The sequence below is a fragment of the Aspergillus ruber genome (genome assembly GCF_000600275.1).
Source record: "Aspergillus ruber CBS 135680 unplaced genomic scaffold scaffold00033, whole genome shotgun sequence".
Classification (NCBI taxonomy): Eukaryota; Fungi; Ascomycota; class Eurotiomycetes; order Eurotiales; family Aspergillaceae; genus Aspergillus; species Aspergillus ruber.
In genome coordinates this window covers 149,394-174,118 of record NW_024467329.1, presented here as the reverse complement: position 1 = coordinate 174,118, position 24,725 = coordinate 149,394, and the positions used below count along the sequence as shown (strand labels likewise).

The following is a 24,725-nucleotide window of genomic DNA, read 5'->3' as shown; positions in this document are numbered from 1 at the left end:
ATATGCCCTTGCATCACATTGACACCTCGTACTCGCGCGCATATCATAAGGCATCTTGGGCGGGGAGCAAATAATAGACTGATCCCAGATGTAATGAGCAAGGGGCAGTTGAAAGACTCAAAAACTGATACAGGGGAGCATGCTCTTTTGCATGAGTGCATGCAGTATTCAAGTTAAAATCAGGTTTTCGATTGAAAAAGGCGATAAGTTAATGGTCTGTACTCAATATGAGGTGCCAGCTCAAGTCTTAAATGTAAGCTTAGTCTACCTCTGCCGCCATGACTTGAAAATAGTCCGAAAGCATCACAAATTGCCAACCATCGATCTTTGTACTTATTGCAATACCCTCATCACCAAGTTGTCAAATCATAGCGACGTTCCAAGGTCGATAACAATGCAAGCCACACGGTACCTAGGACGCGGGAGAATGGCCTTTCAGCAATTACGATGAGAAGTTGTGTTTAAAGACTCAATCGACACAGGTTTTTCCTTCCTAAATATGATTAGAATGATTGCTTTCTATTCTGTAGTTGCTGCTGCTATGCCGGAAGGGGTTTTGTCATTTTTTACTTGCTAATGCGGTAATGCCCAGTCCATACAAGTAGAAATAGGCCCTCAACTGGTATAGAATGGCTTCCATGTCATGCGATATAAGCTTTTCATTGAACCATGTCATATTTTCGTATACGACTTCTTCAACAAGAAGTAAGTTGCCTATCATACTCTTGAATTCTCATGCTTGATCGTTCTCATGATGGCCTCATTAACACCAAGCATATAGACCTTGCCAATTCAGACCGCGCAGCAACGGCAAATCCTGAACCTCTGCTACCCTCTATATTCTTACCGCACAGGTTCCCTACGGAACTCCTGAAACTCTCGTCTCATCTGCCATCACCAAATCAAGTTTGCTTGGCCTTGACCTGCAAGGAACTCTTCAACATCTTCGTCTCTGTGCTCGAGGCTGAAGTGTTGAGATTATCAGGGATGAATCTAACGATAGATGAGTTGGACGAGGAAGCTGCTTCCGGCGAAGACAGTTCAGACGAGGAATTCGATTCATCTGGTTTTGACAAGAAAGATGAGTCGGACGAAAAAGGCGATTCTGATGCCGATGGGGAGGAAGAAGATGGAAATACGAAAGAAGAAGACCCCAAGTGGTATTCGCGGATACACCTTCTCTGCCTACTAGAAGACAACAAATGGACGTGCTGTGCATATTGTAAGAAATTATATCCATATGAAGAGTTTCCAGCAGGTGAACTGTCACAAACTCCTTCCAGAAGATGATGTGCCAAATACAGGCTACTTGATATATGCCCTTGCATCACATTGACACCCCGTGGTCGCGCCCGTATCGTAAGGCATCTGCAGAAAACAAGGGGAAAGCAACCTCCTATTGATCGGCAAGGGACTGCTCGAGATGCAAGAACCGAAAAAGAAAGTGATTATCTTTCTCACGAATATGGTGCGTATCGCAACATTCGAGCTGAAATGAGGTTCTATCTCAGAAAAGGTGCTAAGTTATTTACCCGTACTCGGTTTGGGATTCCTTCATCGGCTTCCGAAGCGAATACAAAAATAGTATATATCTGCCCTGAAGAGAGCCTTGGCGACAGCTTATTCGAAATGGGGGGCTTTGATGCTCCAGAATCCCGAAATTGCTACCGGTGCCTAATACATATCAGGTTGTTAAGTTCTGAGCCCGAGATGAAGGTAGTGCAATCCACGCGTATTTAGGGAAAGCGAATGGCCTTATAATCGCTATGATCCGAAGTTATTGAGCCATGATCGAAAATATATATTTATTCATCTTCATTAAATATTATTTTTTAATTGCTACCGTTAGCCGAAGATGTCGCCATTCTGCATTGCCCAATCTGTACATTTAGTTGTAGGATAGGTAGGCGGTCCCAATTGGCATAATCATCCGGTATGCAAACACTGCAAACAAAAATACGGCGCGCTGATAAGAGCCACTGTTTTGGGGAATCTCTTGCGCTGCAAAGACATCTATCATAGGCTTCCATTGACCCCAAAAGCCGATATGGATAACTCAGAAAGCGCCAGGACTGCTCGCGATCAAGAGACGCCGAAGGTTGCAGATGGAATCGCAATGCGTCGAGACAGCCTTGCTTCCCATGATTCTCGCACGGTTACCTCGGAAGAATCCCACACAGCGAAAGAGTGAGTATGCTTGATATGAATATGGAATTTCCATATACAACTGTATTGATGAGGCTCTGACAAGTTTACCTCTTGTAGATTCATCGAGAATCAACTACAGCTCGAAGCCGACGCGCGCGAAGCCCTTCCATATGTGAGTGCATGCCTCAGAATGTCTCAGGAATACATTCACTAACCTGGAGCTTTCTAGTCCTTCGACTCATGCTCACAAGTTCTAGGCCCCCTCCGTCAAAGCCTCTTCGCTTGCCTTACCTGCAACCCGTCTACTAAACCCGACGAGTCGTATACCCCCGCCGGCGTCTGCTACTCCTGCTCCATCTCTTGTCATGGCGAGCATACCCTTGTTGAGCTATTCGGCAAGAGAGACTTTGTCTGCGATTGCGGAACTACTCGCCTCCCTCCTTCTGCTCCCTGTACGCTCAGAAATGACCCGAGGACCGGCCGAAAGGGTGTCCATTCGCAGGATCCCGCGGCGAACAACAAATACAACCAGAACTTCCAGAACAAGTTCTGTGGGTGCAGTGAATCTTACGATGCTGATAAAGAGAAAGGAACTATGTTCCAGTGTCTGGGTCTAGGTACGGTTGAGACGGGAGGCTGTGGAGAGGACTGGTGGCATCCGGAGTGCATCGTTGGTCTGCCCCGGGACTGGCATAAGGCGCAAAAGAAGGAGGGAGATGACAACGAAGATGAGGAGCCGCCTTTGCCTCCGGGCTTCCCTGCGGAGGATGAATTTGAGACCTTCCTTTGCTACAAATGTATCGAGTCGAATCCGTGGTTGAAGCGCTACGCTGGAACAGATGGTTTTCTGCCTCCGATTTATTATAAGGGTGGTCAATTTAAGGTTCCTAAGGACGGCGAGTCTAGCAAGGAGGATACGGCCAATGCGCCACAAGAAAACGAAAGCAACTCAAAAAAGCGCAAGATCGAGGACGACGAGGATGAGCCAACATCAAAGAAGCCAAAGGCCGATGAGAGCATTGCCGCAGACCCTGAGTCCAAGTTTGAGCACGAACTCGAACCCGAACCCAAACCAGAACAACCCACCAACATACATGACACCCTCCCCAAGGCCACACCCACCGGACCATTCTCCCTCTTCCTCAAAGAAGACTTCCGCGACCATTTCTGCCGCTGCCCTCAGTGCTACCCAGACCTCTCCATTCACCGCCAACTCCGCGAAGAAGAAGAAACCTACGAACCCCCACTCTCAGAAGCCGACGACGAAGAACCCAACGGCGGCGGAAGTGCGGGTACCGGCTCCCTCCTCGACCGCGGCGAAGCAGCATTCAGCAACATGGACCGCGTGCGGGCTATCGAGGGTGCAATGGTCTACAACCACCTGCGCGATAAGGTGAAGGAGTTCCTAGCGCCATTTGCGGAGAGTGGGACTGCTGTTGGGGCGGAGGATATCAAGGAGTATTTTGCGAAGTTAAGGGGTGATCCTGCGGCGGCGACGAATGATGATGGTGAGAGTAATAGCAATGAGGGTGGTAATAGGCGTGAGCAAAGCGGTATGTTTTAGTTCTCATGCTTTGCAAATTTAGTTTATTATCGATGCTAACGTCAGAACAGGATATTGAGGTGTTGTGTCGAGTTCTTTCTTATTTGTATTATGGAGTAATTAATGTCGGACAGGGTTAGGTATGTGTATGACTATGGGTATTGGGGGAAATGATTCAAAGGCGCAACCGACGGATGGTGTATCAATTATGTTCAACTAATTTGTATTCGACGAGCCATTGAACGAAAACCTCTAAATGAACAATAATTTATCAAGGAATATGGTATATAAATGTAGCTCCAAACCACGAACGCCGGCTTCCGCATGCTGAAAAAGAAAAAAAAAAAAAAAAAAAAAAAAATAAATGAACCCCCATTATGAAAACCACTACTCCTTGAGCCTCTTCGCCGCCCTCCCCAACAAACTGTCATCCGGTAACCCACTCCTCTTCGTCCCCGGCAACGAACCACTCCTAATATCCCCATCATCCTGCGTAACCCGCCGATGTGGATACCTTCCCTCAAGACCCTGGAAGCAATCCGCAGAAACAGGCCCCCCTTCCTTAAAGTACGGATGTTCGAGTGCTTCCTGCGCAGTAATACGTTTCGTAGGATCATATTCGAGAAGACGGGAGAGGAGATCTAGTCCCTCTGCTCCTGGGGTCCCGATATTCGAGGTAGACGAGTAGCCGCCGTTTTTCAGACAGTTCGTGTACCAGGATTCGAGGCTCGGTGGGCGGGAGAAGTGGTGGCCCGACGAGGCGCGCGATAGCGCGAGGGATTGGAGCTGGGAGTACTCCGGCATGGAAACGAGACCCGGCCAGGTTTCTTTGCGAGGCATGCCCATGATTTCGATTATGCGCATCATTTGGTTGCGTTGGAAGGGAACGGTTTTTTTGCTGTCCATTTTGGCTTCTTCGCCTTTGAAAATGGGCCGCAGGGAGAGGAGTTCTGCAAAGATACAACCCACGGCCCATAGGTCGACTGCGGGTGTGTAATGGCGGCTCCCCATGAGGAGTTCAGGGGCACGGTACCAAATCGTAACAACGACTTTGTCGCCCGAGAAGAGGGAGTTAAGTGGTTTATAGAAGAGGCGTGCGAGGCCCAGATCTCCGATGCGGATTGCGCCACTGGAGGTTACTAGAATATTAGCAGGTTTGAGGTCGCGGTGCAGGACCCAGTTTGTGTGGAGGTAGTAGAGGCCGTTTAGGAGTTGGAAGAGAATTGAGCGGACCATTGGGGCTGAAATGGCGTGTCTTTGCGGGGTGGTGTGGTGGTGGATGATTTGGAGGAGGTCGTGGTCTGTGTATTCGAAGACCATGAAGATGCATTTGTCTTCGAGGATAATTTCTGCTAGTTGGACCACATTGGGGTGGTCTAGTTCGGAGCAAAGAGACATTTCCCGGATGGCGGATTGGGAGAGGCCGGTGTATTGGATGACCTCGCCTTCTTTTTCCGGTTTGAATCTGATAAACATTAGTGAACGAATTCATCAAACGATGAGATGCACGCACTTCTTGATGGCGAATTCACCCCTCCGGCCATCTTTCGCCAGGGCTTTGTATACTCGGCCATATGTACCACTGCTGATGAAACCAACAATGTGATATTTGTCGCGTACACGGACTTTGCTGGTATACCCAGTTCCAGCCGGTCTTCTTGTATCTATGCTTTCTTCATGTCGTTAGCATCTACTCCGCACTGACTATGTCATCGACTATCATCAACCGCAAGAAAGGAAATAAAAGCAGCACTATTAGAAGCAATTCAACCCGCAAAACATTGGAGAGGGATTCATTACCACGAGGATAAAACCCGCCAAAGGAGTTGAAAAGAGGAAAATTGCGGTTAAACATGATAGACAAAACAATCACCATCCAAGAAATGAAAATAGAAAAGAAAATAAGGACAGATGCAGGAATTATACAATTAAAGACCCGTCAACAACTCCCTGACATGCTTTCGGATCAAAATAAACCCAACGGAAAGAAAAGAAGACAGTATCAAACAGAAGTGGCAATATTACCATCGACCGCAGCCTGCAGACTCCTTTTCAACACCAAACTCTGAGAGACAGTACTAGTGGCCACGGCAGGCCTGGAAGATGATGATGCTGTCAATGGACCCGAGCTGGAGGGTTGTTGGTTGGTCAGGGTCATGGAGATCGGTGTATCAGCAGTACAAATATGTAATTAGTGTTCACAGGGCATGGACACGGTGGGGTACGGCACAGGCAATGCTGTATGCGAGAAAGAGCCTGGTTAATCTGATTGATGGACTTGGGATAGGACCAGCTGTAGTTATCCATGGGAGGATTTGCTGGCGATATCGGTCGGGGTTAGTCAGCAATGAAACAAGATGGAGTGCTATGGGTGACACCCCATATACGGAGTAGAGCATAATTGTATAATTAAGTACAGGGGTTAGAATGGCTTGATTGATTGTGTTGATAGCTTGGATAGCTGTACCATATCTATGCTCTCCTTTGGGGTTATTCCACACTTAGGTGCTTCGGTCCTCGGTCTTCTCCGGCAGCTTGACGCTCACGATGCTGCTATCGCATGTTAGCCGAATGAAAAATATCCATTGAAGAATGATCCTTCAGGTAAGCAATCTTACAAGGCAGACTCGGGTGTTTACAGAGTACAGAGTACTACTATAAATACGAGGTAGGCTGTGAACGGGATCCTCACAAGTCAAGATCTGCAACGTCATCGCGTCTCTTCAACTCCTAATCTTACACCTCGACAACAACACCCACACAACCCGAGATGTGCGTTTCTGTTCTTGAAAGCTGATACTATCAAGATAACCATATATAAAACTAGCAGCTTATCTCTTCTATACTATGGCTTTCAGCCAACACAAGGTCACACCGTATCTGGTATACCTGGTATTTATCACCACACTCGGGCCGCTGCAATTCGGATATCACCTGGTACGGCAGATATTACACTCAGTTGAATGATATCGCTGACAAGTCTTCAGGCCGAACTTAACGCCCCGCAATCCGTGATAACATGCGAACGACAAAGCATCCACTCCTCCGTCGCAAACCTTTCGCCGCAATGCATTCACATGAATCCCTCACAATTCGGCCTCGTATCCTCCATTTACACACTCGGTGGTCTCCTGGGCGCTCTGCTGGGCGGCCCTGTCGCGACCAGATATGGACGACTATTTGTCCTACGAACAACAACCATCTTCTTTATCCTGGGTCCCCTCGCAATGACAATGGCAGGTAGCATCGCCGTGATAAGCGTTGGTAGAGTGATAGCTGGCGTCGGGGCGGGGGCTGCTATTGTGGTTGGGCCAATCTACATATCAGAGATTGCGCCTCACAATGCTCGGGGATTCTTTGGTGCCTTTACCCAGATTATGGCCAACGTTGGTATCCTCTTGACTCAAACATTGGGATTATTCATGAGCAGAGGGAGCAGGTGGAGGACAATACTCTTTATTGCTGGTGTCATCGGATTCGCGGAGTTCTTGGGTCTCTTCTTCGTGCCGGAAAGTCCGATTTGGCTGGCAGAACACCAGAAGACGACGCAGGCGCGACAAGTACTTCAGCGCATTCGAGGGAAGAATGCGGATATCGATGGTGAAATTGAAGGGTGGAATGTCTCCACGGATCCTGTCGACCCGTCCGACGAAGAGGAGTCTCTGCTCGAGCACCAGTTGGGAGACGCATCTTCCAAGCAACCCCCAGTTACCATTCTGCGTGCTATTATGGACCCTGAACACCGTCAAGCGATTATCGCTGTGATCGGAGTGATGGTCGCCCAGCAGTTCACTGGTATTAACAGTATCGTGATGTACAGTGTTTCGCTGTTGCAGACCATTCTCCCAACTACGGCCGCATTACTAACTGTGATGATCTCCGCCATCAACCTCGTCATCACGCTGGCTTGCTCACCACTGCCAGACAAGATTGGTCGACGCAAGTGCCTTCTCCTCAGTATCACTGGTGTAGGTATCGATTCCGTCCTATTGGCCTTAGGAATCTACTTCAACCAGAAGGCTTTGTCATCCATCGCGGCGCTGCTGTTCGTTGCTTTCTTTGCCTTAGGCCTTGGTCCGGTCCCCTTCATTCTGTCATCTGAACTGGTTGGGCCAGAAGCTGTTGGGGCGACGCAGAGCTTGGCACTTGGGGCTAACTGGATTGCGACTTTTGTGGTCGCTCAATTCTTCCCGGTCGTTAATGATGCGTTGGGTGGTCGAGGAAAGGTATACTGGATCTTTGCCGTTTTGGCCGCTGTTATGGGCTCGTTCATCTATAAGTTTGTTCCGGAAACCAAGGACAAGGCTAATGCTGATGAGGTCTGGGGTCGGGAGAACCGGAGACGGGATTAGTTCTGGAATTCATGGTCTTATTCGACCAGATGATTACTACTATGCCAAATGGACTGCATAAACATATACATCATTGACAGCATGCCCATTAGACTCAATTCGCGCTATTGACAGCCTGGCAAAAAGACAACCAAGAATGGCACTATACAGGCAAGCTTGTCAATCAATCTCCGGTATTGTCCAGAAGGTACCTTAGTCTGGCGACAAATAGGAGAACTGAGCCGGGCGAGTTGAAAAGAATCCCATTTCAAGCAGATGGGAATACTCGGAACGAGATTTGAGTCAGGAAGTTTTTCACCTTTTGGATTTCACACCGATACTGGTTATTCTTAACACCTTCCAACTATTGCAAATATCAAGCAGTTCATAGTGAATCAATCATTCTACACCACAACACTGTGCTACCGTAGTTCACCTGTAGCTAGAGCTTATGCCTCCATCGTTGAGCTACATGTCACACTAAACATAGCATTCTAGCAATGTCTTAAGGTTCCGCGACGATCCGATGGGCTATGCAAGACAAGCAATTTCGAACAGTATGGGTCTGAATACATTCATTTCCGAGCCAGATCCGAGAGGCATTTTCAGGCAGAAATCCGGAATATATCACATGACCAATACGGGTGTCGACAGTGGCACAGTGCGTAGGCAGCCACTTTCTGCCCCTCGTACACTGTAAATCGGGACATTACATGTCAGGTCCAAACGGTTTTGAATGGGCTTTTTTTGGGGGGGAGGGCGGGGGGAAATTATATCAGAGTGCACGTTATGCGCCTGTATCCTGGAAAGATGTAACCATTGGCTATCGCTTATGTTGTCATGGCTGAACCTTCATAATTTTATACACCAGCCCACTTGATATATATAGAACTCCACTGCTCTGTTTCCATGCTTTCCGTTGTTTATCCCTCATTCCTCATAACTCTCCCAAATTGACAAAATCTAATAAACTTCCATAACCTCTTCTTTTCTGAATAATTACCTTTGGCGGTATCGCTTGTACGGTTAAGTTGATTGGCTCTCTGATCGACCGAACGGATCGAGATCGACCCGGGAATTGGGAGAGTCCATTTATAAGTAGCGACAGACATCGGCAGTGCTTCTGACGGTTGAGCCTCCATCAATCAATCCCTTTTCCTTTCTTTCCCCCCATCATCTTTCTCACTCATAGCGCGACCTCTCCTGTCCTCTCCTCCATCTATATCCTCCGCATCGTTATTCCCCGGGCAGAGAAAGTCGCGACGCTCTGTCTGACGTGACGTCTTTCTCATAATCCCCGCATTCTTAACAATTTTACCACCACCATGGTCCGGTTACCCATACCGCAACGACTGAGTTCGCATCTCAGCTCGAAAACCCCGACTCCGGGGCAGAGTCGCACGCCAAGTCCGTCGCGAGGAATAGAGAAGCCGTTGATTCTCAAGGTCGCCGTGTTGAAAGTGAGTAATCGAATTCTTGTTTCCCTCCTGTTGACCGCTTGGAAGTTAACGATATTTCTCAATTACTAGGGAAGGGACCTTGCGCCGAAAGATCGAGGCGGAACGAGTGATCCGGTGAGCATTGTCGCGGGAACAAGACACCAAGACCCCGAGCCAGGAATGCTGACTGCAACGTGTCTTAGTATTTGATCGTTACGCTCGGAGATTCCCGACAGTCGACCCCCACGATACCGAAAACCCTTAATCCAGAATGGAACGTCGCATTCGAGATGCCTGTGGTCGGAGTTCCGCTGTTGGAGTGTATTTGCTGGGATCATGACCGGTTTGGCAAGGACTACATGGGGGAGTTTGATATTCCCCTCGAGGATATTTTCCAAGAGGGCGAGGTCAATCGAGAGGTGGGTGCCGTAATATCGCCCGGAGTCTGTTCTGGAGCCCGGAGCTGACTTCATAAAGCCGAAATGGTATACCCTCGAATCGAAACGGCGACCGGCCCGCAAGAAGGATAGTACCGTCTCTGGAGAGATTCTGCTGCAGTTCTCCCTGGTCGATACCGCGAATCCTATGGCCTCGGCCCAGGACACATACCGCAAATTCCAGAATCTTGTTTGTTTCGGCGAGGAGGAAGACTACTTCCCTCAGGAATCCTCGCAGGACTTGGAAGATGTCGACCGAGATGAAGAGACCTCCGACGATGCCGACGAACCCGAGGTCGCTGAAAAACGCAGGAGACGTCTTCGTCTGAAAAGTCTGAGAAACAAGAGCTTAGCGGCTAGGGCATATCAGTTTTCTGGCGTGGGCAACGGAGTGCAGGGCATCGTGTTCATGGAGATTGTTCGTGTCACGGACCTTCCGCCAGAAAAGAACGGTATGTCCGGCCAGGTTACAGCGAATGGCTCTTCAGGTTACTAATTCATTTGTTACAGTCACTCGGACATCCTTCGATATGGACCCATTCGTTGTCACTTCACTAGGGAGGAAGACGCTCCGAACCCCCGTTATCCGCCACAACCTGAACCCGGAGTACAACGAGAAGATGGTTTTCCAGGTCATGAGGCACGAGCAATCATTTACCATCAGCTTCGCAGTGGTCGACCGAGACAAGTTCTCTGGTAACGACTTTGTTGCTTCGGCCGGTTTCCCCCTTCAAACCCTCATCCAATCCGCGCCAGAATCGGATCCTGAAACGGGCTTGTACAAATTCCTCGACCCGACACTGGATCCGACCGGGCCTGAAGATGCAAAATCTGGTTCCAGAATTGGAATCAGTCCTTCCTCTTCTACTCAGAAGCTCCCAATGAGGCCTTCCATGAAGTCTCGGAACTCAGGCACTTCAGTCTCCGGCCGCTCAATCTCACGCCACTCTCAGCATGAACCACCACCGTCGATTCCGCCAATCATCGTACCGGAGGTTGGAGAGGAGGAGCTAGCGGCACCAGAGGAAGTGGAAGAAAGGGATGAGGAAAGCAAAGGCGCATTCAAAGCGCCTACAGATGCTATCCCCGACAGCGGCATCGCTCCACTAGATACCGATGGTCTTAAAACGTACAAGATTCCTCTCATTTTGAAGCACAAGGAACGGTGGGAAGATAAACACTCGCCAGAGCTTGTTATAAAAGCGAAGTATCTACCATACCGCGCACTTCGCCAGCAGTTCTGGCGCCTTATGCTCCGGCAGTACGATGCTGATGACAGCGGCCGTATCGACAAGACAGAATTGACGACAATGCTCGATACCCTTGGCTCGACTCTGAAGGAAACTACAATTGAGAGTTTCTTCCAGCGTTTCCAGGCTGAGAATGAACCATTGGAAACAATGGACTTGTCATTCGACCAAGTCGTCATTTGTCTAGAAGACACCTTGCAGAATCTGCAAAAGGATCCAAGAGTCGCTATGAGAGCGCACTCGCACACGCCATCGTCGGGTAGTCAGGATAGCGAAGAGCCGTCTAGCAGTGATGACCTGGCCGCGGAAACCAGCACTAGCTTCCCATCCAATATGGATACACAAGGCACATCCGTGCCCACACTACCCAGTGACGAGCAGCCTGGCACTACCGAAGACGATCTTCAGCCAGATGACTTGGGCGATGAGCGGGGTGAAGAGCATGTTGTTGAAATCCGTGAATGCCCCTTATGTCACCAGCCACGTCTTGAGAAGCGGTCGGATGCGGATATCATCACTCATATTGCTACCTGTGCAAGCCGGGACTGGCGACAAGTCGACAATCTCGTTATGGGTGGCTTCGTTACGTCCAGCCAGGCGCAGCGTAAGTGGTACACCAAGGTGATCACCAAGATTTCTTATGGTGGTTACAAGCTGGGTGCCAACTCAGCCAACATCCTCGTTCAAGATCGCATTACTGGACAGATCAACGAGGAGCGTATGAGTGTCTACGTGCGGTTGGGTATCCGCTTGTTGTACAAGGGATTGAAGAGTCGGGAGATGGAGAAGAAGAGAAGTACGCCACCCGCCCCAAATGTTCTTCATTCCAGAGAGTAAAAGGCTGACCAAATATACAGTCCGTCGCATTCTGAAGTCTATGAGTATCAAGCAGGGCAAGAAATACGATGACCCCGACTCCGCGAGCCAGATTAAGGACTTTATCGGTTTCCACCAGCTCGATATGTCAGAAGTCTTGCTGCCCATCGAGGAGTTCAAGAACTTTAACGAGTTCTTCTACCGGCAGCTGAAGCCCCATGCTCGTCCATGCTCCGCTCCTGAGGAGCCCCGGATTGCTGTGTCCCCTGCCGACTGCCGCTCAGTGGTCTTTGACCGGATGAGCGAAGCCACCAGTATCTGGGTCAAGGGCCGAGAATTCTCCCTTGAAAGACTTCTTGGGGACGCCTACCCCGAGGACGTCAGCCGTTACAAGAACGGTGCCCTCGGAATCTTCCGCCTTGCTCCTCAGGACTACCACCGTTTCCACATTCCCGTGGATGGTGTCATGGGGACCCCGAAGACGATTGAAGGCGAGTACTACACGGTGAACCCGATGGCCATCCGTTCTGCGCTGGACGTGTACGGCGAGAACGTGCGTATCTTGGTCCCGATCGATTCAGTCGCCCACGGCCGCGTCATGATCATCTGTGTCGGAGCGATGATGGTCGGCAGCACGGTGATCACCCGTCAAGCCGGAGAGAAGGTGGCCCGTGGAGAAGAACTTGGCTACTTCAAGTTTGGTGGAAGTACCCTTCTTGTTTTGTTCGAAGATGATAAGATCAACTTTGATTCCGACTTGGTGGAGAACTCGAGAGGTCCTCTGGAGACTTTAGTACGTCCCCTTCCTTCGCTGTAGCCAGCTAGCAACATTTACTAACACAAAAACAGGTTCGCGTAGGGATGTCTATCGGTCACAGCCCCGAAATCCCTCAATTCGAGCCGGACTTCCCCAAGAAAGAGAATGTCACAGTGGAGGAAATGCAGGCCGCTAAGCGACGAATCGAAGGCAGTCTGGCACCGCCGACCGATCCGTCTGGGATTCAGTAGTACCTTTTTTTGTGTTTTTCTTCATTTCTTCCATTCATTGTGCATTTTAGCGGTGTCATACATTGTCTGTCATTTTGCAGCATTTAGCGTTGAGGCAAGGACAGGGGCCTTGTGGCATTATGTAGTAACATTTAGTTGGTGGTGATAGAGTGATGTACATGTCTGCATATACAATTGCCCACTACAATTTTTACAGAGCGTCTTGCAGAGAACACTCTTAACTATGGAATTGTAGTTGTGTGTGTCCCAAAACGGCATAGCGCGGATCCCCACGCGCCGCCAACCAAAACAACCGCGTGCTGCGGCGGCTCGCAAGAGCAAATCCCCGTCAAACCCGACGTCAAAGACTCCCATACCAAGGCCGCGCAAGGCTCTGGTGCCAGAAACCGCCAAACAACCTATACTCAACAATACTACGACTTGGAATACTGCCTACCCATACATTGCGGCTTGAAAGGCCGTGCGACCGGCGAGAAAACGCGACTCCGGCAAAATCACAACTTCTCCGTCGTCACCACCACCACCGGTACTCCGTCGGAAAGAGATTACCGCCACCCCCTCTTGCTACGACGAGCGCATATCGGGGTTATTGTTGATATTGGCGGGATTAAGTTGAAGGGGGAAAAGAGATAAGGACGCGTTGAATTGATTGCGACTGCTGTGTTGTGTGTTGCGTTGGGTTGCAAGATTGTTGTTGTTTCGGGGGGAAATTGACATCGACCGCACCGCACGACAGACCAATCGGTCGCGTGAATTAACGGCCCTGTCGCTGGAATACACGATTATCATTGCATTGGACTGAAGTACTGCGCTATTATATTCTGGTTTTACGAGGGGAGGCCTAATCTAAGACACCACCCCTCACCCTCACCCTCCCCCGCCAGTACGACCAAAACAAAAACAACCGACCCCGACCCACCTTGGCGCAGTCAGTCCTGACATGACCATCGCTGTCTCTGCCACCACTACAACAACCAAAACGAAGCGTCGCGAACCGTTGGGGACTATTAACATGGCAACGACCCAGGCGCAGGCGCGTCCTGCGCCGTCCGCCGGGTCTGGGACCGGTTCAGGCAGAGGTAGGCCGAGGCGAGCTAGTGCGCGATTAAGCATCAATAATCAGGATAAAAGTGACGAAATCGTGAATGGGAGTAAAGCGGAGAAGAAGAGGAAGAATGGTGAGTTCTGTTCAGTTGGGAGGGAGATTGAGGGAATATGATGGTGGATGTGACTGACTATGGCGCTAGCGTCGTTTGATGAAGACATCGAGGGGTTTCAATTCACTCGTCTTCCATCGAAGAAAATTAGGTCGTCGATCGAACCGATCCCCGAAATCTCTAGTTCAGTCCCTGAAGATGCCCCGCGACAAGCATCGCCACCGCGACGGGGACGACCGAAGAAACAGGCGCAACTGCAGGCACAAGAAAAGTTCACAGATGTCGTGGAGGAGCGACCGAAGCGAGCAACACGGGGGACAAAAGCATCAGTTGAACCAGAACCACAACCACAGTTTGATAACGCACAACGATCGTCACGGAAACGTGACCAGTCCGATGCAGCGGCCGCAGAGAAGAAGCGCAGGAAAGGGAGACCTAGTAAATCGAAACCGGAGGAGAGGAATGGCTTTGCTTCGCCGGAACAGCAAGGCACCAAGATTACGTTGCCTATGGCTGATACGCCGGTTATGCAGCGGAATAAGGAGATGAGGACGGCGGCGAAGTCAGAGAAGGGGAATCGACGAAGTAGCTTGGGAATGCGCGGGCGACGAGCGAGTTCGTTGATTGATTCTGGGGCATCGAATGGTGAGACCTTTTTATCGGAATACCAAGGTGAATATGCTAACGTCTATAGCATTGCCTCACAAGGAGGTTAACACGGCAGATTTCTATAAACACATTGGCCCCGATTTACCAGAACCTCGACGAATGCGACAACTATTGATTTGGTGTGCAACTCGCGCGATGGGCGATAAGCCTTCAGGATCACGGTCTGAGGATGAGAGTGCGCGGCTAGCAGGTATGTAGCGTGATGTCGAGCTCAAGAACAAAGCTAACACAGTATAGCACGTGTGATCCAAGAAGAATTGCTCAAAGACTTCTCGACAAATTCCGAGCTGTCCAACTGGTTTGGACGGGAAGATTCAGCACCGCCTGCTGTAGTGGTTAAGAAGCCGCATCCGAAGAATGTCCAGAATGCCGAGAAGATTAAAGAGTTGGAGGAACAAATACAACGGTAAGTTCACAATATCTTAAGACGGGCCTAATAACCAGTACTAATACGATATAGGCTTCAACGAGAACGACATTCCATGAACGCACTCCTCCGACCACCATCCATCCCCCGTATTAAACCGCCAATACCCAAGCCAGACGAACCGTCACAACCCGACTCAGCACAAACACCAAGGCCATCAGAAACAGACACCAAGATCGACCTATCCCTCCTCGACCCCTCCCAACATAAGATCCTCGCCTCCCTAGAACCAACCGCGGAACCCGCTCCCGAGCCCTCACCAACACCAACAAATACAACCTCAACACCCCTCCCCCCCATACCACCATCAGCTGTCTCCTCACGCCTCTCCCACATCACCGGGAATCTAGCACCAACCCTCGACTCCCTCGCCGCAGGTATCCACGACATCGAACTCTACCGCTCCATGTCAGACAGGGTATCATCACGCATCCTACGGATCTGCGCAGAACGGCTTGACGAGCGAGACGCACGGAATGCGATGTATCGCCTTGCTATTGAAGGCGGTAGTGATGGCGAGAGCGAAGACGGCAATAAAGAGAAGGTTGTACTGCGAGAAAGACCGAAGGAAGACTTGGGTGTTATTCTGGGTGCGTTGAGTCGGGTTGAGAGGAGATAATTCTCTTTTTACTTTCATTCATTTGCTGTTAGATTATGTGGATATACGCTCGTTGATTTTATTTCGGGTTGATTTGACCTAGTTTGATTTGATTCTGGATTGGCTCGGGATTGATTGTTAACATGGAAAGCAAGCAATGGAGTTATGGGCGTTTTCCTTCTGTTGCGAGATTTCGTTGTTAGGTTCTTCTGGATGGTATTAGGATAGGCTGGCTGGTAAATAGGCAGGTGGTATAAATGAATATAACTGGATGTATATCAGTGGTAACTATCATCTCAATTTGATGTAAGATTATATATAGAGGTAGTAACTACTCCGGTCCCTAACACGAGGTATTAGTTATTTTCTGATGGTACCATGTGACAACAAAGAAATCCTAGAATCTTTGCCAAATCTCAGTTTTCAGTTGACTAGTGTCTCATATTCATACTCATGCATCAAGATGTGCTGTGCCTCCAGGTCATCTTTAATCTTTCCCATGTCATCTTCGTCAGAATAAATAACCCGCCCTCGATCATCGCAGACTGTATATTTGTTAATATGAAACCAGAGCAATGAAAGAAAAGGTGCTTTCTGGTCCTTTTCATGTGTTCCTTGCTGTGAGGATAGGCATAAGGAAAAATGCGCTGGCTCGAACGTCAACAGGTGTTACCAGTGCTGTTGATCCGCGCTCCGATAGATCACATATAAGGGATTCCCAAGCCATTATGCAAGCCCTTACTGCTTGCCCTAGCTTGTATGTACTGCTGCATCATACCATGCGTTTCTGTATGACTACATGTTAGTCGTTTTTTCATGGGTATTAAATGTACAAATAACCAATGGCCAGAAAGACGAATTCCATGAAATAAGCTTCTCATGGTTGAATTATGTTGACTGTGATTAAAGTTCTGGAACGCGCGCGGTGTGCTGGTGTGCCGCGAGTAAAATATCTGGCTTCGTGTAGGAGTTGGTTCAAGTAAAAGGTGGTCGCAAGCCATCTTTTGTGAATGTCGACCAGAATGACTGACAACTATACCACTGTGACCATGGTTTTGATAGAAAGGTCACCCGCGATTGAAAAAAGCATCAGCTGCTCTTCGAGGCAGCGTTGGCCTCGTCCAAAATCTCCCACGAATGCTTTAACCCATTTAGTTGTCCACGGGTTGACCATTTCATGAACAATAATAACTAGTAAATGGTGGCGCCAAGGCGAAACTGACAAGTGTCAGCATAAGGAAGGCGATAACATCAAGGAGTGCAGTTGTAGAACAGGGCTATTGGGTACAGTGCTCAATGTGACCATCCATGTTCACTTCGTATCTGCATGTTCCTGGCTAGAGGTTTCGATGCGTATATTGACCCATTGCCAATATATGCCCAATTGCGACTGAGCCCTGCAATAGAATTATCAGGGCTGCAGCCTTCTCCTAGCCAGCAGCTGCTGGGAGAGCCTTTAACTTGCATTATATGATATATGCGAGCGTTTCGATGCCCATTTGCATGATAACAGGTTAGACCTGTGAACAATAGGCGCAGTTGTACCATATAATAGCATGAATGCCGGGCCAAAAAAGAGTTGAAAAGCCAGTGCCTACCAGCCCTGGCGGTCTAGATTTAAAACGATATCACGGCTAGTTCAGAACTCAGCTCTGATATTGCTGCTTTGTTAGCATCCACAATATACCCTTTCGTGTGTCGCCTTTAACGCACTATTCTCCTGATTGGGTGATCAGAAAAGGATATTGAGCACAACGCCAAGTACTTGGATGAGGAACCCATTGATGGGAGACCGAGAAACGACACCTCTGCGATAGAGTCTTGAGACCGGTCGACGGACATATAGTCCACGAACCCTGAAAATAGTGCTGCATTATGACGTTCCGTATTTAAGTCTTGGTGTCTTATCTTTTGTAATCAGCAGGGTCGATTGGGTTAAATTCTTTCTGGAGTTCCAACCAGTTCTTGCGTATGTTGACAGGATGTGTGATTCTACATTAAACGACGCAGAAATGGATTTTCGTTTTGAACTATTGGCCCTGGCGGCCCAACATGAATTGGCGTTTTGTAGAAGGGCAACTCTCATGCCTTGGAGTATTGCTGGCTTTGTTAGCATAGAACTATGCAAATCGCCATCTTGTAGGCTTAAATCCGTCCTCAAAAGCAGGGGAACGGACATCATTCCGCGCAATTTCCGAATTTGAAGGTAAGAAGGCATTCCTTTCGTGGAGATAAACCTCCAACCCTGATAGGTGCATTGATAAGGCAGAATATTACTCTCCTAATTGTCTGTTGTCGTACTTAAAATGTTCCTGCGTCACTTCACTCTACTACATCCGGCCAGCGATGCGTCCATAAAGAGAAAGGGTGCGTCGTTCAAGAGCATTGGAACATATAGGGCCCCAATTTCCCCAGTACCTCACACCACTCTCATCAAGTTGAAGTTTCGCTTCATCGATATCGCCGGCCCCCTTCTTCGCTTCAGTCCCTCATGGAAAGCGTCACATCTCTCGAGTGTCCGTCGGTTACCAGCACAAGGTCTAGACAGGGCGGTTGCGCTGCCATTGTGTTGACCGCCTCAAGGAGACATGAGTCCCAGGGCAGGAGCACAACCCTGTGACCGGCTGTTCCGTTGTGAGTATATGACAAGCAACGGCTAATTCTCATGGTGTGATGCAACAGGATGCGAATTTCTTGATCAAGTACTAACCGCTTATCTAGAATCACGTACTAGAGGCAAGCTTTCGTCCGTCGCCCTTTTTAATAGGAGAAGCATTCCGTAGAAGGTAGTTGTAGACGATGGCGCCAGAGAGACAAGATGATGGGACATGGATGCTGAAAGGATAGAGACCAGTATACAGACAGACCACACCAAGTGAAGATTTCAGCTACTTTTTCCTTTTTATCATATAGCCTGCTAGTGAATGCTATCAACATCTCGTCTCTGATGCTGCCGTTTATAGAAGCTACTCAGAAAAGCCCGCTACAAAAACCCTACTCTCTTTACATGACAGTGACTGATGCCTAATATATTTTGGTTATATACAATTCACTGCATGTGGTTCAAATGGTCAGATAAGTGTCTACCATTCTATCAAGACGTTGCGCTCACAAATCCTGGTATTATCAAACGAGCAAACATGCCCCTCTAATAATATCTACATTTTGAACTGCCACGCCTTTACCTAACGCATCGATCACCATCCAAAATGAGGAAGCCAATGTAAACTTACATCTGTCATGCTGGTTTTTGGAAGAAGGGGCTTTCACAAAACAACCCAACAATGAGTTACCCTACCTGAGTAACGCGCAAACCGCCACCCCAGTATGGTACGACGATAGATGTCACAAAGGGATTTCCGGCCTTGAAGGACCTGCGTCGTACGTCTTGTAACACGGCTGCATGGGCGCAGATCCGCGGGAGATCCTGAGCGAGGAATGTAACCACTGCCATTAAAGGATGTGGTCTATTTGTCGAGTGCGTCGTTTCCTGCTGGGATGGCAAGCGGTGCAGCTATTGTAAGGGATTCTCCTCAATAAGAGCAAAACAAGCCGATGAAAAGCTGATGGTAGTGAAATGTTACATAGCTGTGGATGGTGCCATTGACCCCTCTTTGGCCAGGCTGAGGATGCTCCTCCCAAGCGCAAGCATGAGTTAAGCAGCCCATCCCCAACTGTCCTTTCCTGATTTCATATCAATGTCTTCCGGGAGTACATACTGCTGACGTACAGACAATTGGTCTTTCCTCGGCCCAACTTAGTGGCAAGCTGTGAACGTTTCGAGCAGATTGGAAGGGAAGTTAGAGGCTTCGTGGATAGGTATACTTTCCGCGGGCCGTCGGCCCCGTTCTCCAATGCCCCTTCCTCGATATTCGGTGCAAGTTCATGGATCGAAACGAGAAAACGACATTTATGGATGGAAAGGAGCAAATCGACTGGCGCTACCAGCTTCTATAGCCTGGATCCTGGGAAGCCCGATGGTATAGGTGCGGTTGGCCACGAGGTTCGGTTATTTGTTGGGGCCAAGTCAGTTTCGCGCGTGAATCCCGCAGATACGAGGCCAGTAACGAGAATGCATTGTCTACCGATGTCTGATCGAAATTGGAATCAATCACGTCTAGGGATTAGATCAGAAAGGACAGCCTCACAGAATGCAGCGGACCGGGAGATTGGACCATCAGGGAATAACTGGTAGATTCGGGAGCTGAGCACCTTCTGGACTACTCATCATATACTTTAGCTAACTTCACACCATCACCTCTTAGTACAATCGTCTACTTTATCACGTTTTTTTATTTAGTCGTTAGGTAAATTGGTGAATAAGCCATGGTGACATAAATAACCGTGAAGAGCTCTAGATATACTTGTATTTCAATATGCTAATAGTCCAGGATAGTAGCAGGCAAATGCATGAACAATATGTCATGCGGCGATACCATCAGCAGGTACATCCGGAGCAAGAATAGCTTCATCCAAGAAAACACCTGAGAGGAAGCCCTCCAAGCAACCGGAAAACTATGGATAAAAGCAGATGAAACCGAGACAAAATACTTCACGCAAAATGAGCAACAATGGAGAATCCTGTATCGACTTAGTGAGCAATGTCCTCATCACAACAAAACAACAGTCCCAACTGACCGATTCACAGGTCATCTACAATCCAGTCACCAATTGTCACCGCTTAACATGCGTCGGACAAACACTAATGAGCATTAATGACCGATACTTCAAGGAAGACTATTACTGCGTCCCAAGAAATAAACACAAGGTGGTGATAGGATACCACGGCGAAGCTTATGATTTTGATTTGATTGTGGTTTGGTATGAATGCTTGGATTAATGGTTTATCACCGCGGAGCCGAAGAGGGATTGGATAAATCTAGCTGTTTCTATTTATATACGGTGTTTGATTCTGGCGGCGTGCGTTTTGGGACCGGTCGTTAAGACGCATTTAATTGTCTTTGCTGCATTGGCTCTTCGAAAGGCGAGGGAGCGGAAACCGGGATATGATGGATGCATTGAAGATGTTGCTGGGCCGAATGGTACGTATGCCCATGTGGTCGAGAACCTCCTTTTTATTCTTTGTCTGGTTACATAAAGAGCCGTTCAAAACCGTGGCGCTTAAGGGTCTCATTCAGAAGTGTCAGAGAGGCAAAGTGCCACAAGAAGATTCAGGACCAACACCGTCATCTTCTAAACTCTTATGTGTACCATATAAAATTCGGTGCGTCATCCTAGACTACTTGGATTACATGGAGATTCTTATCCTCAAGAGCGCCATGCAATAGCACATTGAAAGGTCTTAATGGCGCACAAGAATGGCGTTCTATCTCACCGGAATGAGCGACGAGCTTCCTCAAATCGAAATAAAGAAGATTGACTGGGGATATCTGTACCTGGAAACAAAGAAATTTGACGCAACAACTGATATATTCAAGACTCGCCGTCAAGCAGTTCGCATCTTAACTGAAATCAAGGAGAAGCTTTTCAACGTCCTATATGCAAGTAGTGTCCCATCTCTGAAGGATGTCCATAATGATGCCCCAAATGAGATGTTGAGATTTCTCATAGATGCGGGCTTTCTCGAGATCATTCTGGAAACTTGAGGATAGTCGAGTCCCGAAATATATTTAAAGTAATTCAGATCGTCCATTGAAATAGCAGAGACCTCGCGCTAAGGTGGGCTTAGGTCTCATGATGAGGGAGGAGTATAGGGCGTTCGAGGCGATTTTGTTGTCAATATTGAGATTCCGCTCAGAGGAGAGGGCTACGGCGGAGCAGGTGTTGCAGTCAGAATGGATAATTGGTTGATGATTACTGGCCTTATGTGAGGGTCAGAATAATTCTAATCTAATGCCGAAAGCCGATCAAGTATTTAATATAGGAAAGTTATTTGCTCTAGGGATTCTGTTTGTATACGGAGTGGGCTATAGCCCCAAATCTCAAACGAGCTATATCGTCCGCATGACCCAACCCGATCTATCCGTAGCATTTACAGTAAATAAACAAAAGAAAACAAAGAAATAAAACAACAGTTGGGCAGCAAGTCCGAGCTCAAGCTAGTATTAGCCCGAGTCCGAGTTTTCCTTTCGTACCTGATTACCTTGACGGGTACCTGGATCTAACTGCAATGTATCATGCGCGATAAACAAAGAAACATATTACTGCATATATTACATGGCGCATTGCATTGGAAATAGCGTGGTGTCGGAAGGCATGGAAAAAGTCTGTGTTTGAAGATTTGGATATGCACGTGGGTGGAAAATTTTTCAGAGGCGTAAGCACTTATAGATAGCGCGGGTCTGGACGGGCCCATCGCGTACTCCGAATGTAGTTTTTTGATATATGCCGATTCTAACCTTTGTTTTTCTTTATCGTGATGGCGAATTCAGTTGGATTGTTTTAGCTTCTGTTTTTCTTTCTTTATTTTTACGCGTGGCTTTAGCTGGATCAGCGGGATTTGAGGACGGTGCGTATTATGCGCTGTTTGTTAGGGCTCTATTTGATTTAGCCAATCAGATGATCTACTGTACTCGCATGCAGGATGGAAAACCGGACTCATTTACATACGTCACCATATAAGTGCTTTACTTCTATCACTAACTACGGAAACTTACCATCAGCAATCGCACATCATGAGCAAGCCTCCGTGGAAGTACCATCCGTTCCCTGTCCCACTTTCCCATTCGTGCAACCTCGTCCTCCACACAAAGTTCTTGCCTTTCCCCTCCTCAACCCTTCCCCAATCCCACAATTAAGTATTGGTCCTTGCGCCGGCCGAGGTTGTACTGTCAACCTCGGCCACTAATGGCTTCGGGCGAATGTACCCCGTTGCGGGTAAGAGATGTTGAACAAGAAGGAGGGTAAGGCGGTAATGTGTTACTTGGATGCACTCCGGTATTTGTGTGACGGTGTTGTGTGATGCATTGTGGAGGGAGGTGATTCGGTCGAGAGTGTACTGGCTGTTGTGGAGGCGGGTACAGGTGAGATGGCTATTAAGCAATTGAGTAGAGCGCGATGCGCGTAGCCGTTAGCGTTGCTTTGCGAGGAGGATAGGCTAGATCCAGAGCATTCGTGAGAGGAGATGAGTCGTAGATTCTAATTGTTTCTATCGTACTCCGTGCTGTATCGTGAGTACTATCTGTAACGGTCGGTCTCAGGATAATAAGCTGCTGGTCCAGATGCAAAGATCAAACTACATGCATCGCATATACAGGGGCTAGGGACGATGCATCTGTCAGAAAACGCTCCGGACAGATAGACCATAAATGACAGCTATCGATCGACCACTCGACCACGTCTCACTGACAGCGAAGATGCAAAACTTGAGACACCTTTTGACATCATACAAAAAGGGGTTGTAAAACTCGATGCCTCGCATTGTTGCACAATGGAGCGCACAGTGATGATAACTGAACAGTGCACAAGGAGTCGAAGGTGGAGGCGGTAGGAAACCCAGGAAACCCAGGAAAAGGAGACTTGAATGTGCGTGTCGACGTCTTCATCGAGATCGCGAAATCTAAGTTGTTCTTGTTTTATATTGGCGTCAATTGTATCAAGACCGGCACGTCGCTTGATAGTATCTGATATTCCGTTACTGATAACACGAGTAATGAGATGACAGATAAAGAGATAAAAACAGTGGGCGCTATTGATAGTAAAGAATAAGTGGCCAGTGCAGAGAATGACAAACCAGTCAAGTCTGTTGATCCTTCACAGAGATATGGAAAGGGGATGGCTGAGTTGGACGGATTCGTAATATTGGAACTACACCTGACCTGACGTGCGGCTCTCCTTCGATCACTTCAACCTCCACCACCACCACTACCACTACTACAACCACCACCACTCACATCACTCAACGCTCAACGTTCAATCTTCATGATTTTCATATTTTATTTTTTATTATTAATGTGACGACAATGGGATGGATCAACTACGTGGATTCTCAATCTATCTTTGTCACATGTACCTGCACGGGAGAGCTGCGTAATGGGCTCCATTCTTTCGAACGGAGTACCGCCACCACCACTTTCTATCAGCTATCTATCTCTCTGCCTGCAGCAGTATGATCGACACAAACCCTCGCAGCAAATCGGAAGACTTGATGGCAACATCCATCGGCTACCCGAGTCACGGTCCGAGTTATTCGCACATCCCGCGGACCCCTCGGCGACAACTGAATCCACTACAGCCAACAACACCTTGAGAGCTGCTCCTTTCAGCCATTCCAGCCCCTTATCCGGATAATCCACCAAAATTCCCCTAACTTTGGGACGATCCGCGAATCCACAGAAGTTCTGGATGACTCCTTCGGGCGCTAAGAGGAACCTGAAGGTGTTTAGACCCGTTTTTTTGGGCTCCACTATGTCTGTTTTCCATTACTACTATCAAGCAAATCAATTGCTGTATCTGTGTGGAACCCTTTTCCTCTTCACTCGTCGTACTCTTTATTTTATTTTATTTTTTTATTTTTTTTCAGCTTGGTCCTTGAACTGACTCTAAATAACTTTAGTATGTGCTTGTCTGTGTTTATCAAAGTGTACACTGTTCTGCGATTCAACATCGTGAGCTTCTGATTGGCTAACAATAGCAAAAATATACACAAGACATCACCTTAAACGCTAGGATGGCGTCGCGCAGTTTCTCCGAATGTGACTCCTCTGGCCATTGCATGGTAGTACATGCTGTACTGGACCCCGTGGAACCAGATCCGTACTATACAGGATTTACAGCCCACCAAAAAAAAAAAAAAAAATAAAAAATAAAATAAAATAAAACCTGCTACAGCTATTCATGTCTGAAGTCTGTCTGAGCACGGTCATCCGCTTTGGTCCTCCCTGGTTGGTTTGGGTGTCACCTCCACGGCACATCCACCGCCGACCTCTAGACCTAAGGGATG

At 48.2% G+C, this 24,725-nt stretch overlaps 6 protein-coding genes across 6 annotated transcripts; 5 read left to right on the top strand and 1 right to left on the bottom strand.

Moving 5' to 3' along the window:
* The first annotated feature begins 664 nt into the window (after window positions 1-664).
* EURHEDRAFT_416277 (uncharacterized protein) lies at window positions 665-1,500 on the top strand. Its single transcript, XM_040782912.1, has one exon. The coding sequence runs from the start codon at window positions 736-738 to the stop codon at window positions 1,288-1,290; it is 555 nt and encodes a 184-aa protein (XP_040635293.1). The 5' UTR covers window positions 665-735; the 3' UTR covers window positions 1,291-1,500.
* A 285-nt stretch (window positions 1,501-1,785) lies between these two features.
* On the top strand, window positions 1,786-3,973 carry EURHEDRAFT_416275 (putative metaphase-anaphase transition protein (Mlo2)). The gene is made up of 4 exons (XM_040782911.1): window positions 1,786-2,187; window positions 2,266-2,320; window positions 2,378-3,701; window positions 3,763-3,973. Exons 1-4 carry the CDS (start codon window positions 2,048-2,050, stop codon window positions 3,768-3,770), a joined length of 1,527 nt encoding a protein of 508 aa, XP_040635292.1. The 5' UTR covers window positions 1,786-2,047; the 3' UTR covers window positions 3,771-3,973.
* Window positions 3,974-4,078: 105 nt separating this feature from the next.
* Window positions 4,079-5,567, bottom strand: ssn3 (cyclin-dependent serine/threonine protein kinase SSN3; the record flags this gene model as incomplete). The annotated part of the gene is made up of 3 exons (XM_040784974.1): window positions 4,079-5,156; window positions 5,205-5,364; window positions 5,495-5,567. The coding sequence occupies 3 exons, from the start codon at window positions 5,565-5,567 to the stop codon at window positions 4,079-4,081; spliced, it is 1,311 nt and encodes a 436-aa protein (XP_040635291.1).
* A 544-nt stretch (window positions 5,568-6,111) lies between these two features.
* Window positions 6,112-8,441, top strand: EURHEDRAFT_508304 (putative MFS glucose transporter). Its single transcript, XM_040785886.1, has 2 exons — window positions 6,112-6,628; window positions 6,679-8,441. Exons 1-2 carry the CDS (start codon window positions 6,539-6,541, stop codon window positions 8,041-8,043), a joined length of 1,455 nt encoding a protein of 484 aa, XP_040635290.1. The 5' UTR covers window positions 6,112-6,538; the 3' UTR covers window positions 8,044-8,441.
* Window positions 8,442-9,347: 906 nt separating this feature from the next.
* On the top strand, window positions 9,348-12,972 carry EURHEDRAFT_464618 (putative phosphatidylserine decarboxylase Psd2; the record flags this gene model as incomplete). The annotated part of the gene is made up of 8 exons (XM_040784973.1): window positions 9,348-9,482; window positions 9,552-9,596; window positions 9,665-9,880; window positions 9,939-10,350; window positions 10,409-10,884; window positions 10,945-11,944; window positions 12,006-12,757; window positions 12,814-12,972. 8 exons carry the CDS (start codon window positions 9,348-9,350, stop codon window positions 12,970-12,972), a joined length of 3,195 nt encoding a protein of 1,064 aa, XP_040635289.1.
* A 940-nt stretch (window positions 12,973-13,912) lies between these two features.
* EURHEDRAFT_405915 (Mis12-Mtw1 family protein) lies at window positions 13,913-15,844 on the top strand (the record flags this gene model as incomplete). The annotated part of the gene is made up of 5 exons (XM_040780423.1): window positions 13,913-14,150; window positions 14,220-14,774; window positions 14,824-14,988; window positions 15,036-15,204; window positions 15,259-15,844. The coding sequence occupies 5 exons, from the start codon at window positions 13,913-13,915 to the stop codon at window positions 15,842-15,844; spliced, it is 1,713 nt and encodes a 570-aa protein (XP_040635288.1).
* Window positions 15,845-24,725: the final 8,881 nt, after the last annotated feature.

Coding starts and splice junctions, on each gene's coding strand:
- EURHEDRAFT_416277 (XM_040782912.1), top strand. CDS start 736: ATGCTTGATCGTTCTCATGATGGCCTCATTAACACCAAGCATATAGAC.
- EURHEDRAFT_508304 (XM_040785886.1), top strand. CDS start 6,539: ATGGCTTTCAGCCAACACAAGGTCACACCGTATCTGGTATACCTGGTA. Junction 6,629..6,678: donor TGCAATTCGGATATCACCTG/GTACGGCAGATA, acceptor ACAAGTCTTCAG/GCCGAACTTAACGCCCCGCA.
- EURHEDRAFT_416275 (XM_040782911.1), top strand. CDS start 2,048: ATGGATAACTCAGAAAGCGCCAGGACTGCTCGCGATCAAGAGACGCCG. Junction 2,188..2,265: donor GAATCCCACACAGCGAAAGA/GTGAGTATGCTT, acceptor TACCTCTTGTAG/ATTCATCGAGAATCAACTAC. Junction 2,321..2,377: donor CGCGCGAAGCCCTTCCATAT/GTGAGTGCATGC, acceptor GGAGCTTTCTAG/TCCTTCGACTCATGCTCACA.